The sequence below is a fragment of the Rhinatrema bivittatum genome, chromosome 3, assembly GCF_901001135.1.
Source record: "Rhinatrema bivittatum chromosome 3, aRhiBiv1.1, whole genome shotgun sequence".
Taxonomy (NCBI): domain Eukaryota; kingdom Metazoa; phylum Chordata; class Amphibia; order Gymnophiona; family Rhinatrematidae; genus Rhinatrema; species Rhinatrema bivittatum.
In genome coordinates this window covers 179,271,100-179,285,109 of record NC_042617.1, presented here as the reverse complement: position 1 = coordinate 179,285,109, position 14,010 = coordinate 179,271,100, and the positions used below count along the sequence as shown (strand labels likewise).

Below are 14,010 nucleotides of genomic sequence, written 5' to 3'. Positions count from 1 at the left end.
AGCATTCCCCTAACCCTACAATCCAATACCCACCTCTCCGCTACTGCATCCATTCAACAGGTGCGCAGCCTCGGCGTCACCATTGATAACCACCTCACCCTCAAAAAGTTCATCAATAACACAATCAAAGCCTGCTACTTCAAACTTAATTTGCTCAAAAAATTGAAACCCCTCTTGCACCTCAATGACTTCCGCACTATCGTACAGGCCTTCATTCTTTCAAAATTGACTACTGCAATGCCCTCCTCCTAGGACTACCCAAAAACATGCTGCAACCACTCCAACTCCTCCAAAACGCTGCAGCCTGGATCCTAACCAACACCCACAAACGTGACCACATCACCCCCGTTCTCCAACACCTCCGCTGGCTTCCAGTCACTGCAAGAACTGGAAGGTTACTGCAGGTAACTTACAAAACTCTCACTCTGGTCCACAAAACCCTCCACAACCAAAATATGCATTGGCTTAATGAATGCCTTACATTTCACAATGCCATCAGACCTACAAGACAGCAACACTGAGCAATACTGAATATCCCCCTCGCCCAAAGACTCCAAACTCAGCTCCACTAAAGCTCAGGCACTTTCATTAGCTGCCCCGCCCTTTGGAACAAACTCTCCCCTTCACTACAACAAGAAGCATGCCCTAAAAAATTCAAACAAGACCCGAAAACTTACCTATTCAAACAATCTTTCACTGAACACCAACCCACCCTCACATGACCCCCTCTCCCCCCCCGTCCTCCCATCCTCTCTATAGAAAATGCCTCTTTTTGTAAAAAGTGACATATTGTAAATTGTGTAAATAATGACACTGTTAAGCCTTTCTTTTACATTCTATGACTTTCTTTCTGTAACTTGTTGATAATTATACCTTCCTTATTTCCAACAGTTCATTGTTATACTGTAAAGCACTTGTTGCTGAATTATGTTTTATGTGAACCGATGAGATGTTCCCAACGTTCATCGGTAAATAAAAACCTCTAAATAAATAAATAAATAAATACAATACTCAGATGATTTTGCTCAGTGGTTTGAAGGCATCTTCTTGAGATGTGCTCTTGCCCAGCCAATCATCCAGGTAGGTAAATATGTGACCCCCAATTTGAGTAGACGTGTCTTGCAGTAGCCATTGCAATGGGTGTTCACAAAATGCCAAGACACTAGACCTAACAGTATAATGTTGGTGCTTCCCTACTATAAATCTGAAATACACCCACATATAGATATTTCCAGGTCACAGGAAGTAAGTTCTCTTTAAATGCAGGGAGCATAACTAGTGCTCCTTTTTCCAGGAAGGGAATTCAGCTGCCTAGGGAAGCTAATAATTATGAATATTACTTCTGTAAACCATTGTGATCATTACATGGAATGACTGTATATAAAATGTCTAAATAAATAAATAAAATAAAACTATCTTAAACTTTTCCTTTACCAGGAATTTCTTCCAGACCCTAAATCTAGGATAGGAAGGCATCCCCCTGTTTTATTTGGAATCAGGAAGTACAAGGAGTAAAAGCCCCACCTTCGTTCCTTTCATGGAACACGTTTAATCGAATTGGCCTCTAAGTGGGAGGAGAGCTCCTCTTTCAGCAGTTTTTAAGGTTGAGAAGCAAACCAAGAGCTTCTTGGATAGCAGTTTGCTATGGTTTCCAAAAGATATACCGTATTTTTCGCTCCATAAGACACACTTTTTTTCCCCCCAAAATGGGAGGAAAATGTCTGTGCGTCTAATGGAGCAAATATAGCATCTCTGCCTCTCGCATGCTGTCCCCCGCCTCCTCCCAACTCAGCCCAATCAGCATGGTGGCGCAGGTGTGTAGTCTTCTGCCGGCGGAACTTGAGCTCCCTGCCAGTCTGCTGTTCCCGGGGTGCATCTTGCTGCGAGGGTCGGCGTGGCGCAGGTCAGACATCAGCTGTTTGAACTGCATGGGCTACAGAGGCCCCTCCAATTCAGACAGCTGCTGATCCTAGTCAAGGGGATGTTTGGATGGGGGCTGTTTGAAGGGAGGGGTCAGATACAGGAAGGGTTTGAGGGTTGGATCAGTGGAAGAAGGATTGGCTGTGGAAGGTGAGGGGGGATGCAAGAGAGGAGCTAGGGGTGAGCGTATCAACTGTGGAGGTATGGGAGAAACGAGAGAGGAAGGGTGACATATGATCAATTGGGGTTACAAAAATGGCTTGGAGGTGAGAGAGGTTCAGTGGGGAGGATGTAAAAATCTGGAATGGGTGAGTGAGAGGCTAGGCTGGGAAGGGGAGAGGAACTGAGGGATGTAAGCTGGGATCAGCTGGAGGGGCAAAGGTTGAGAGGCCCTGTGGAGGGGAATGGAGGATGAGAGAGGGGTTCAGTTGGAGTGCAGGAATGGTGAGTGGAGGGATTGTTGGAGGCAAACTACACCCTCGCGAATTAGGTTTGGTTGTCCTCTGGGGTTGTGTAAATTTTAAAGTGCTAAAATGGGGTCACATTGGCTGAACATTTGGGAAGCCCTGCTTTAGAAGATCCTTCGCCCCTAATTCCTTAAAGGAGACACTGTCTATAGAACCCATTAGAAATTCCCTTCATAAACTTCCAGTGGTTTACATACACAGGGTTCTGTTACCATTCACTATGCCATCTAGCAGCTTTTCACGATAATGTCAAGACTCAGGATTTTTACTAAAATATTCAAAACTTTATCAACCATTTAAAGATCCCAGAAACAAGTCAAAGGCCTCCTTCATACAAACTCTCTTCTAGGCCATACTCCAGCTATAATATTTGTAGAAGTTTTGAATAAAAATCTTCACCAACCAGGGCACCTATCAGATGTCGTCACCAACTGTAAGGACTTCACATCCTTTTTCTCAGAAAATACTTTGCAGTAATATGTATAAAATGGATTAGATAAAAAAGGATATCATATCCAAATCTCAGTTTATCATCAAGCTTCAGGGTAATATATGTTTGCTCTGGAATCCGTACATCATTCACAAATGTCTGCCAAAAAAAAAATATTAGATATAATTATCTTTTAATTTAGCATCAAGACCATTATCAATAAATACCAAGACCACTGAAAATCTGCAGTCATTATTCAATAGTATCAAAGAATTAAGCAAATATATCTATAGTACACAATAGTTTGTGGAAAGTTTTTTGTCACAGCAATTAGCTGTACTCATTACAACAATTTCACATTTTACACAAGATTTTATAATCTAACTTGCATGTATTTTAATATATATTTATGTAACATTAATTTGCTTCATCTAACATACAATACAGATGAGCAATTACAGGTATCATTTTTATTTAGACATAACTTTAGAAAGTAGATATACTGATTGGCTCTGTGACAGTGGGGAATCCCAGACTGAATGAGTCATCATAGATAAAGGAAAGAGGATTCTAAATCCATTTCCACTCAAAAACTACACATCTAGCTTCTAAAATAAGCATTAAAATCTTGTCTAATTAGGATCATTGATTAGCTGTTACTGCTGCAGGAGTGTTATCTCACAGACTGATAATGGATTGTTTCATTGACTGTAAATCAGTCTCTCAAGACAAACTTGTCATATGCCCATTATCCAGTATTGGTGCTTCAGGAGGCAAATCACAAGATTTCAATTAAATCAGACACATTTAATCTGATTATGCCATTTAAAACTCATTAGCCATGTACACCATATAACCATGCTAATACTATTTACTTGGCTTAGTGGTTAAAACTTAAATGTTCTTTTGGTTAATATGAAACCACCCAAGTAACTAGCTAGTGATTACAATATTATTAGTCTAACAAGTGCTTTCATTCACCTTATGAATTAATTTAAATTACTCTGATAGAAAATATACTAATGTATAAATCTGGTAAGAAAGATTTGGTTAGTGTACATCTTTTTTTCCTATTGTTTGTATTCATAGAGGTGATCTGCTATGACGGCATCATACAGCACCGCCAGAGGTTTCCTGCTGCGGAGTCTATAAACAGAGTGAGAGCACGAGCTTCTGCACCTATGGGTGCATGCAGTAGCGGCAGTGTCCCAGCTGCAAATAGGAAGGCCTGGCATCGGGGTGGGTCGCTGGTGTCTTGAGGTGATTGTTGGGTTTTTATGATTATTGGTTGACTACATATGTTAGATTATAAACCATTCTGTAAGATTTTCGAATCAGGAAGATAGCTTAGAAATATTTATAAATAAATAAATAACCTGTATTGACGTAACTGATCAACTGTCACATTTTCCTTCTGAAATCTTAACCCATGTAAACTGATGCAAAATAAAAATGGAGGATATGTTCTACAAATATGACTTGTAACGTAAATATCATTCAGGAGTACTCTGTATTCATTTTTTAATGGATTTATATGTATTTTTCCCCACCTTTCCATAAAAAAAAAAATGCTCAAGGTGGGAAAGTAAAAACATAAAATTACAAAATAATATACACAATATGAAAGACAAAATACATAAGATAAAAATTTAGAAACAGACAGACACTAATTACCATGGCATAAGAACCAAATACAGTATACCATAAACCAGCATTAAAAACATATACACTGTAATGCCCCTTACCTCCAAGCACTTCTGGCAAAGCGTCTCAAACATGCTGCATCCTAGGACCTGGTTGAAACCACCTGCACTTCCTGTAGCCCTTTTATAGACCATGTAGCCAGCATTTCCTGTGAGTGCTGACTGATGATGTCATCCCAGCTTTAGTATATAAGAAAGCTTAGTTCTACCACCCAGAGCCTCAGCAACAGGTCCCCTGTTATGCTTTGCCTGCAGTGCATGTTGCATCATTCCTGCCCCAGCCTTGTCTTTTTCCAGTCCCGCTCCTTGCTAGTCTCCTTTCCTTTTTCTCTCTCTCTATTTGCCTTTCGGATTTGTCCTTTGCCTGGATACTGACATTGCCTGATCTCCTCCTGCCCTCACCTTGGCCTGGTTTTATGGACTCCGTCTGATCGCTCTCTACGGGACCCTCGCCTAAGTCCTGCCAGCTTCAGAACCCAAGGGCTCAACCTATGATGGAAGAGGCTGGTACAGGTGAAGCCTAGCTCTTGTCCTAGTGCGTCTGCCTGTTATCGGCAAAGGCCTAGCTAGTTTGCCAGCCGGGCAGTGCCAACCTCACCACAGCCCAAAGGACTCACATTCCATGACATATAAGAACTCAGAATGAACTGTACTCATAAAATCTCAAACTAAACAAGCAACCCTAATTTAAAACAAGTCAAGAATAATTGCCCAAACTATAATTAATATAACTTATCATTAAATGGTTTAAAAAACAGATGCAACCAACCAGAATTTTACTAGATTATAAAAAAAAAAAAAAATCAATAAACCTTTGTCAACCATATATTACATGAAAAGGCATTCCAAAAGTGATGGGCTACCACAAAGTGTACATACAGGTACCCTGTAATTCAATGTCTTTCACCAAGTAAACATGAAGTATGGCTTTAGAAGCAGATCTAAGCACCCTGAGTGGCATTTAGGGTAGTATTACATTAGTTTCATCTAATTCCCATCCAGAACATTATTCTGTTGAAAGCATCCTTTATTTAGAGAGCATGAGGATATAGCTGCTGCAGATATCTTATCCAGAACTGAAGTATGGCTTCCTGATGTGTTGAATAGTAGCTCAGACCAAAAAATGAAAAATTGTTACTTTTGGGCACTAATTTTCTCTGACCCTAAAGGGAACATCTTCAATGCACAAAAAACTACATGATGTTACCCCCACCACTAACTGTGCCCTACAGTGTTAAAATCTCAAATAAAACTGATCACACACAAAGCACTCAACATTCAGCCTGACTCACCAAAGCCTATATCCCAAATAGACATTCTGTTAAAAGCAATTACTTACAATCAAGGATTACATTTTAATAGCTAAAACAATGGGTCACAGGGACCATTGTGTGACTTGCTCAGTGGAGATCTCCCCAAAACTCAATTCTTACACAGTGCTAAATGATGACAGAGCAACAGGAAACAACCATCCTCTGTTTCTTTTTAATAGCATAAAAATAAGGGAACATGGGCAGCACTTTAAAAAAACAGAAGAGATGGGTATGTTGTATGACTATTAGCAAGCTATCTTCCGAGAACAGCAATTACATGTAATTAACTTTATAGCAAAAATAATTAACAGAATCAAGCTGACATAATTAACTAGCTATTTTAAGTGTGGTCTGCAAAGTCAAACTTCTATAGAGCACAAGTAAGAAATGGAGTGAAAAAAAAATATGCATTTTCAAAACACAATAAAAAAAAAAAGAGCTGGGCTTTAACACCAGAACAACCCCTGCAGCACAGAGAAGGCAAATCTAAAAGTTCTAATGAGAGTTTGTGCTTATACAATTTTGGGGTAAATATATGGAATAAACTCCAAGTTGCATCCTTGTGAATCTGTACAACAGAGGCAAGCAAGACTGAGGTTGGCTACTGATGCTCCAATTATTTTAAACAGTATGAGCTTTAATGTTTCCCCATGTCACTTCACTGGGAATTCATAAAGAATCTACTAAACACTGCTCAGGCAATAGCCTACCTTCCAGTCAACAGGATCATCAAACTGACATAAAAGTGACCAAAGTTAGAAAACTTTCAGAGAAGCAAGCCTCCTAAAAATCCCCATTGTTTTCTAGGGGAAACAATTACAGGCCAAAGAATGTTGACCAGCACTCCATTCAAAAAAAAAAAAAATACCCCCCCCCCCCCCCCCCCCAAAAAAAAAAATCACTCTTTCAGTAGGCTAACACAAAGCAACATATGAAGATAAATACATGGGAAAAAAAACTGAAACAGAGAAATACAACACCAAAACACACCTTCCAAGCCACTCCCCTATACACACACCCATAACCCCAAAACACCATCCCTACCCACAACACGCCTCCATATCTACAAATACCTGTTACCAATATAGCAAATGTTGCTTACCTGTAACAGTTGTTCTCACAGGACAGCAGGATGTTAGTCCTCACATATGGGTGACATCATCAGGATGGAGGCCAATCACGGAACTCTTCTGTCAAAGTTTCCAGAACTTTGACTGGCCCCTACTGAGCATGCCCAGCATGGCACTAACCCTGCAGCCAGCAGGGGTCCCCCTTCAGTCTTATTTGAAAGCTACAGGCAGGGCCGAAAAATAAAATAACAAAACGTTTCGAACCCAACACCGTGGAGCGGCGGGCGGGTTTCATGAGGACTAACATCCTGCTGTCCTGTGAGAACACCTGTTACAGGTAAGCAACATTTGCTTTCTCACAGGACAAGCAGGATGGTAGTCCTCACATATGGATGAGTACCGAGCTGAGGATGTCCGAACATGCACCAAATGTACTCAACGGCGTGCAACAGGCACAACAACTGGGGTGGAATTTGGTAGAGGGCATCCTGAACCCCACCGGGCAGGCGGAAGGGTGTTGGTACTTCACTTTGGAAATAGGTTACACAGGACAGACTGGCCGAAGATGGAATCTTGTCTCCCAGCTTTGTCCAAGCAATAGTGGGCTGCAAAGGTGTGGAGAGAACTCCAGGTGGCAGCCCTGCAAATGTCAGGAAGCGGCACCGATCGTAGGTGTGCTACTGAAATTGCCATGGCCCTCACAGAGTGTGCTTTGACACGGTCTTGAAAAGGAATGCCTGCTTGCTGATAGCAAAGAGATATGCAGTCCGCCAACCAGGAGAAGATAGTCTGCTTACCCACAGGTTGCCCTAATTTCTTGGGATGGAAAGAGACGAACAATTGAGTGCTTTTCCTGTGGGCAACTGTATGGTCTAGGTAGAACGCTAGAGCCCGTTTACAGTCAAGGGTATGCAAAGCCTGCTCCCCTGGATTGGAATGGGGCCTGGGAAAGAAGGTAGGCAGTATGATGGATTGATTAATGTGAAATTCCTAAACTACCTTAGGTAGAAACTTAGGGTGAGTGTGGAGTACCGCCTGATCCTGCAGGAGCTTAGTGTAAGGCGGATAGGTAACTAAGGCCTGTAACTCACTAACCCTGCGAGCTGAAGTGATAGCCAAAAGGAAAATCACTTTCCATGTGAGATATTTTAGGTCACAGGAGTGAAGAGGCTGGAATGGTGGTTTCATGAGCCGACCAAGAACCAGACTGAGGTCCCAAGAAGGGGCCGGAGGACGTAAAGGTGGCTTGATATGGAGCAAGCCCTTTAAAAAGCGTGTTACGAGGGGTTGTACTGATATAGGAACATCCCAGACACCTTTATGGAAGGCGGCTATCGCACTGACATGCTTTCTGATTGAAGAGGTCTTTAAACCTGACTCCGACAAATGCCAGAGATAGTCCAAAAACCTTGGGATTGGACAGGAAAAGGGATCAAGGGACTGCGAAGTGCACCATGATGTGTACCTTTTCCATTTATAGGAATAAGATTTTCTTGTGGAAGGCTTCCGTGAAGCAATCAGAACACGAGAAAACGAATCTGAAAGGTTAAGTGGTTGAAGGATTAACCTTTCAACATCCATGCCGTCAGAGACAAGGCTTGAAGATTGGGATGGCGTAGGCATCCATCGTTTTGAGTGATCAGATGCGGGTCCGTTCCCAAGGGAATGTGCCTGCAGATGAATAGCTCCTGAAGTATTGGAAACCACACTTGGCGTGGCCAGTGAGGTGCTATCAGGATCATGGTTCCCTTGTCCTGACGTAACTTCACGAGAGTCTTCGAGAGAAGAGGAAGTGGAGGGAATGCATAGAGCAGACCAGTTGCCCATGAGAGGGAGAATGCATCTCTGAGCGGAGAGCGCTCGCTCCGAATGAGGGAGCAGAAGTTGTCGACTTTGTGGTTCTGAGGGGACGAAAAGAGGTCTGTCTGGGGATAACCCCATTGTTGGAAGATGAAGACGGCTCCTGAGGGGTTGAGAGACCACTCGTGCGGTTGGAAGACATGACTCAGTTTGTCTGCCAAGACATTGTCCACTCCCGGCAAGTAGGTGGCCCTGAGGTACATCGAGTGGGAGAGCGCTTCTGCCCAAATCTGCGCAGCTTCTTGACACAGAAGGAAGGAGCCTGTGCCTCCCTGCTTGTTGATGTACCACATGGCCACCTGGTTGTCCGTCTGAATCAGGATGATGTGATTTGACAGGCGTTCCTGAAAAGCCCTGAGAGCATATTGCATTGCTCGAAGTTCTAGGAAGTTTATTTGATGTTTGGCTTCCCCTGGAGACCAAGACCCTTGTGTCTGTAGATTGTCCACGTGGGCACCCCACCCGAGGTTGGAAGCATCGGTGGTGAGAATGAGTTGAGGATCTGGCACTTGAAAGGGCAGTCCCTGGAGGAGAATGTTGTGATTTTTCCACCAGGCGAGAGACAGACGGAGTGAGTCGGTGATGTGGACAATGGTCGACAGAGGCTGAACAGCTTGAATCCATTGTGACCTCAGAGTCCAATGCATGAGCCTCATGGCCAGGCGGGTCATAGGTGTGACATGGACTGAGGACGCCATGTGTCCTAAAAGGACGAGGAATTGGCGAGCTGTTGCTGTATGCTGAGACTGCAATTTGTGAGCGAGAGACATGAGGGTTAGCGCTCGTTGTTGAGGAAGAAAGGCTTTTGCCTGCAAGGTGTCCAAGTCTGCCCCAATGAACGACAAGGTTTGAGATGGGACTAAATAGGATTTTTCGTAATTGACGAGAAATCCTAGATCGAGCGGCTTGCTGGGTTGTAGCCCTGATTAACCAGTCGTCCAGATAGGGGTAGACGTGAACACCTTCTTTCCTGAGAAAAGCTGCGACAACCACGAGACATTTGGTAAAGACTTGTGGTGCCGATGCTAGGCCGAACGGAAGCACGTGGTATTGATAGTGCTTTGGGCCTACTAAAAACCTGAGGTACTTGCGATGAGCTGAGTTATTGCAATGTGTGTGTATGCATCCTGAAGGTCCAGAGAGCAGAGCCAGTCTCCTCTTTGCAGAAGAGGTAGAAGCGAGCCCAAGGTTACCATCTTGAACTTTTCTCGCTGTAGGTACTTGTTGAGAGCACGTAGGTCCAGAACTGGACGAACTCCCCCGGATTTTTTGGGGATCAAAAAGTACCGGGAATAGAACCCTAGGCCTTGCTGTGAGAGTGGGACGGGTTCTATTGCTCTTAACTGGAGAAGAAGGGAAACCTCCTGTTCCAGAAGGTCAGAATGGTCGGATACTCTCCATGCTTGCAGAGGTGGTGAGTCCGGTGGAAGAGCAAGAAAGTTTAGGTGGTAACCTTGAGCAATGATTGCTAGCACCCATTGGTTGTTTGTGAATGATTGCCACATGCCGTGAAAGTGGCACAATCGACCTCCCACTGGTATGCTTGGCAGAGGAATCAGGCTGTTGCTCTCCAAGGGAAAGTAAAAAACTTGAAACAGGCCCCTGCTGGGGAGCTGCTTGTGGCTTTTGCTTTCGGGCCTGGCGAGGCTGAGGTTTTTGGGAAGGCCTCATAGTTCGGGACCTTGCTGGTTTAGGATAGTACTTCCTTGGACGGAAGAATGACTTCTTAGAGTCCTTCCTAAAGGGCTGTCTTGAGGGGAAGTCGGAAGGTATCGATGAGAGCTGTTTAAGGGTCTCATGATGGTCCTTTAATTCAGCCACTATTTGCTGGATCTGTTCACCGAACAGATTGTCTTCTACACATGGTAGGTCAGATAGCCTATCTTGTACTTCTGGCCGAAAGTCAGAAGATTTGAGCCAGGCCCATTGTCTTCTCGAAATGGCAGCTGCAGACACTCTAGTAGAGGTGTCGAAGATATCGTAAGCTGTTCTTATCTCATGCTTTCCTGCCTCAAACCCTTTGTTGACAAGGATTTGAAGCTGTTGTTGGAATTGGTCAGGCAGGGTTTCAGAGAAGTCCTGTATCTGCTTGAAAATGACCCTATTGTATTGGGTCATATACAGCTGGTAAGCAGCAATTCTGGAGATGAGCATGGATCCCTGGAACACTCGTCGACCAATATTGTCTAGGAACTTGTGTTCCTTAACAGGAGGGGTAGATGAGTGAGACTTCATCCTTTTTGCTTTCTTTTGAGCCGATTCCACCACAACCGAGTGGTGGTCGAGCTGAGATTTTTGAAAGCCGAGGGCTGACTGTACTAAATAGGTAGTGTCAGCTTTTCTATGGACTGGGGCAATGGATCCTGGGTTTTCCCAGTTCTTTTTGAGGAGGTCAAGAAGAACTTGATGAACGGGAAAAGAAGTGATCACTTTAGGGGCATCCAGGAATTGGAGTGTGCTCCATCATCTGGTGCCTATCATCCTGCTCCGTCTGAAGCTGTAAAGGGACCAACTCTGACATTTCCTTCAGAAAATTAATAAAAGAAAGGTCCTGTGGAGGAGAACGCTTTCTACTTTCAGTAGGAGAGGGAGGTGAAGGTAAGTCATCGGTGTCTGTGGAAGTATCATCACCCCAGGTGTCATAAGGATCAGCAGACTGACCTGTAGGACGAGAAGGGGATTGGATACCCGAAGGCCCCAGCTGAGGCTCCGAGAAAATCGAAGGAATCGCCGGGGACACCGTGGACGGCCTGAAAGGCATCTGTGCCGGTATCGAAGGCATCGATGGTGCCGATGTGCGTATCGCCCTCGATGAATGAATCGGTGGCGAGGGACGAATTGGCATCTATGGCTGAGGCAATACTCCCGAAGGAGGAATGCGGAATGGTGTTTCTCCTCCCGATGAAGCTGTCAATGGGGAGCGCAATGGAGCCATCGGAGACCCGGGAATCACCGGTGGAAGGGCGGTCATGAGCGCCTCCATCCGGGATAGCAGCGGTGCCAGCGCTGCTGTCATCGGGTCGGTGACCAGTTCCTCTCTCGGTGCCGGTGTCGGAGGAACCAAGAGCCTTTGCATCGCCTTGTTGATGGCCTCCTGGACCAGCCGGTCCAGTTCTTCCTGGAGACCTGGAGCAAGCAGCCCCGGCTCCATGACGGAAGAGGGAGGCGGAAGCACAGTCGGAGGGACCACCTTTACAGGCGGAATCGCGATTCCCAAGCCCCAATTGGGTGAGGGTGGCCTCGATGTCCCGGTAGCTGGAATGGTCCGTGCCAATTCTGTACGGGACTTCTTCGATGGTGGCTCGGACGGTGGTGAGGTCGATGATTTCGCTCCCTCGACGGTCCGAGACTTATGATGCCGATGGCGATGTTTCTCTCTATGATCCCCTCGTGTCGATGGCGGATGGTCCCCGGACGGTGGTCAATGCTGGTGCAACTTCATCGGTGCCAGTTCCGATGACGTCAATGCGATGGACGGCATTGGGGTGTGAGCACGGAAGAGGAGTCCCATCTTCTACATTCTGGCTTTGCGACCTTTTGGTGTCATGAGGGCACATTTGGTGCAAGTCAGGACATCATGCTCACGGCCTAAACACATTACACAGACTCCATGAGTGTCTGTGAGAGACATGGTACGAGTACAGTCTGGGCACCGATGAAACCCCGACGCCATGGCCATAGAAAAAAATTGAGCCATGGTACGGTCGACGGCCAGTAGGCCTGAGGGCCAAACTCGACGGTAATCAACGAAAGATGGTCAAAAACTTATCAGAGTACCGCGGCCTGAGAAAAGTTAGAGGAGGGACCCCTGTGGGGCAATTTAAGTTTAATTAACTCCGTGAGGAAAATTCCTGTCAGGAATCTCTTCAGAGCTCCTAAACCATGAGGCTACTGCTGTGCAGAAAAAAGAAGACTGAAGGGGGACCCCTGCTGGCTGCAGGGTTAGTGACATGCTGGGCATGCCCAGTAGGGGCCAGTCAAAGTTCTGGAAACTTTGACAGAAGTTTTCCGTGATTGGGCTCCATCCTGATGATGTCATCCATATGTGAGGACTACCATCCTGCTTGTCCTGTGAGAAATCCATATCCCTCCTCAGAGAACCCCATCTCTCCCTATAACACAGTTGAAGGCTTTGGGGCAAATGTTCAAGATACCCAAATAGGATCTAAAATAAAATGTTTTAAACTTAAATGACACTGTCTCTTTTTTTTTTCCAGATTATTCTTTGTGGTCAGGACACTGACTGAACATATTGCAAAAACTGGAAAACCCATCATGAGGCATAGCATGTACTCAAAACGTAAAGTAAGAAACTTATCACCTCTTTCTACAAATCTATGTTGGAAAGCATGCCTCCCTACCTGTTATTGTAAATATTTGTGTTTAAATGAAGGCTCCCAATTGTCCAAGTCTATTTAATCCTGTTCTAAACTCACAATGCTAAGTCTGTGACATCTCTTATCAGAATTGTGTCCACAGACACAGATTATGATGTTATCAATATATAATTTTGACTTCGCCGCAGAACTATAAACCTTCAAATGTCTTTTCTTGCACTTTGGTCAACTAGCACCATACAACATTACTACTGGGAGAATTCTGTGCACAAAACTGTAAAATTCTGCAAACTTTATATTGGTTGGAATAACACAATATACAGCATTGTCTTTGTTAATTAACTTAAAATGTAATACAAAAATTATTATTCAAAGATGCAGAGTTTAAAATATTTTGAGCAGAATTTCCCTAGAAGCACACTGTAGGCGTGTCCCTTCAACCCTCTCTCCCTTCTCCCCTGGCCAGACCTCTTTCACTCTGCCATCTCAGGCTCTAACTTATCCACTCTCCATTATCTCTCCCATGCCCCTCCAGGCTCAACCTCTTCTACTATCTCCACCCTCCAGCCCTCAACTCTTAGAATTTGACCACTCTCTCATACAGCATTTCACCCAGGCTCCCTCTGTCACACTCACACACACGCCCAACCTCTTTCAGATACATGCACACCCTGAAACTGGTTCCCTCTCTCTTACACACATACATACCCCTTTATACAGTCTCTCTTGTGCACACACCCTCTTCACACAGGCTCCCTCTGTCCTTCACTCAAACACACACCCTCACACAGGCTACTCTCTTGCACACACACACCTCAAACAGGCTCCCTCTCTCTCTCTCCCACACATACACACACCCACTCACACAGGATCCCTCTGTCCTCTCTCACACACACACACCCTCATAGGC

The 14,010-nt window shown here is 44.6% G+C and overlaps 1 protein-coding gene across 10 annotated transcripts in view; it reads right to left on the bottom strand.

Moving 5' to 3' along the window:
• CEP170 (centrosomal protein 170) overlaps positions 1–14,010 on the bottom strand; it is a 350,277-nt gene that overhangs the window by 269,783 nt on the left and 66,484 nt on the right. For all 10 annotated transcript variants that reach the window (XM_029593969.1, XM_029593972.1, XM_029593975.1 and 7 more), the window contains exon 4: positions 2,898–2,976. In XM_029593969.1, coding sequence (XP_029449829.1) covers positions 2,898–2,976 — 79 coding nt within the window. The remainder of the gene's footprint in view (positions 1–2,897; positions 2,977–14,010) is intronic.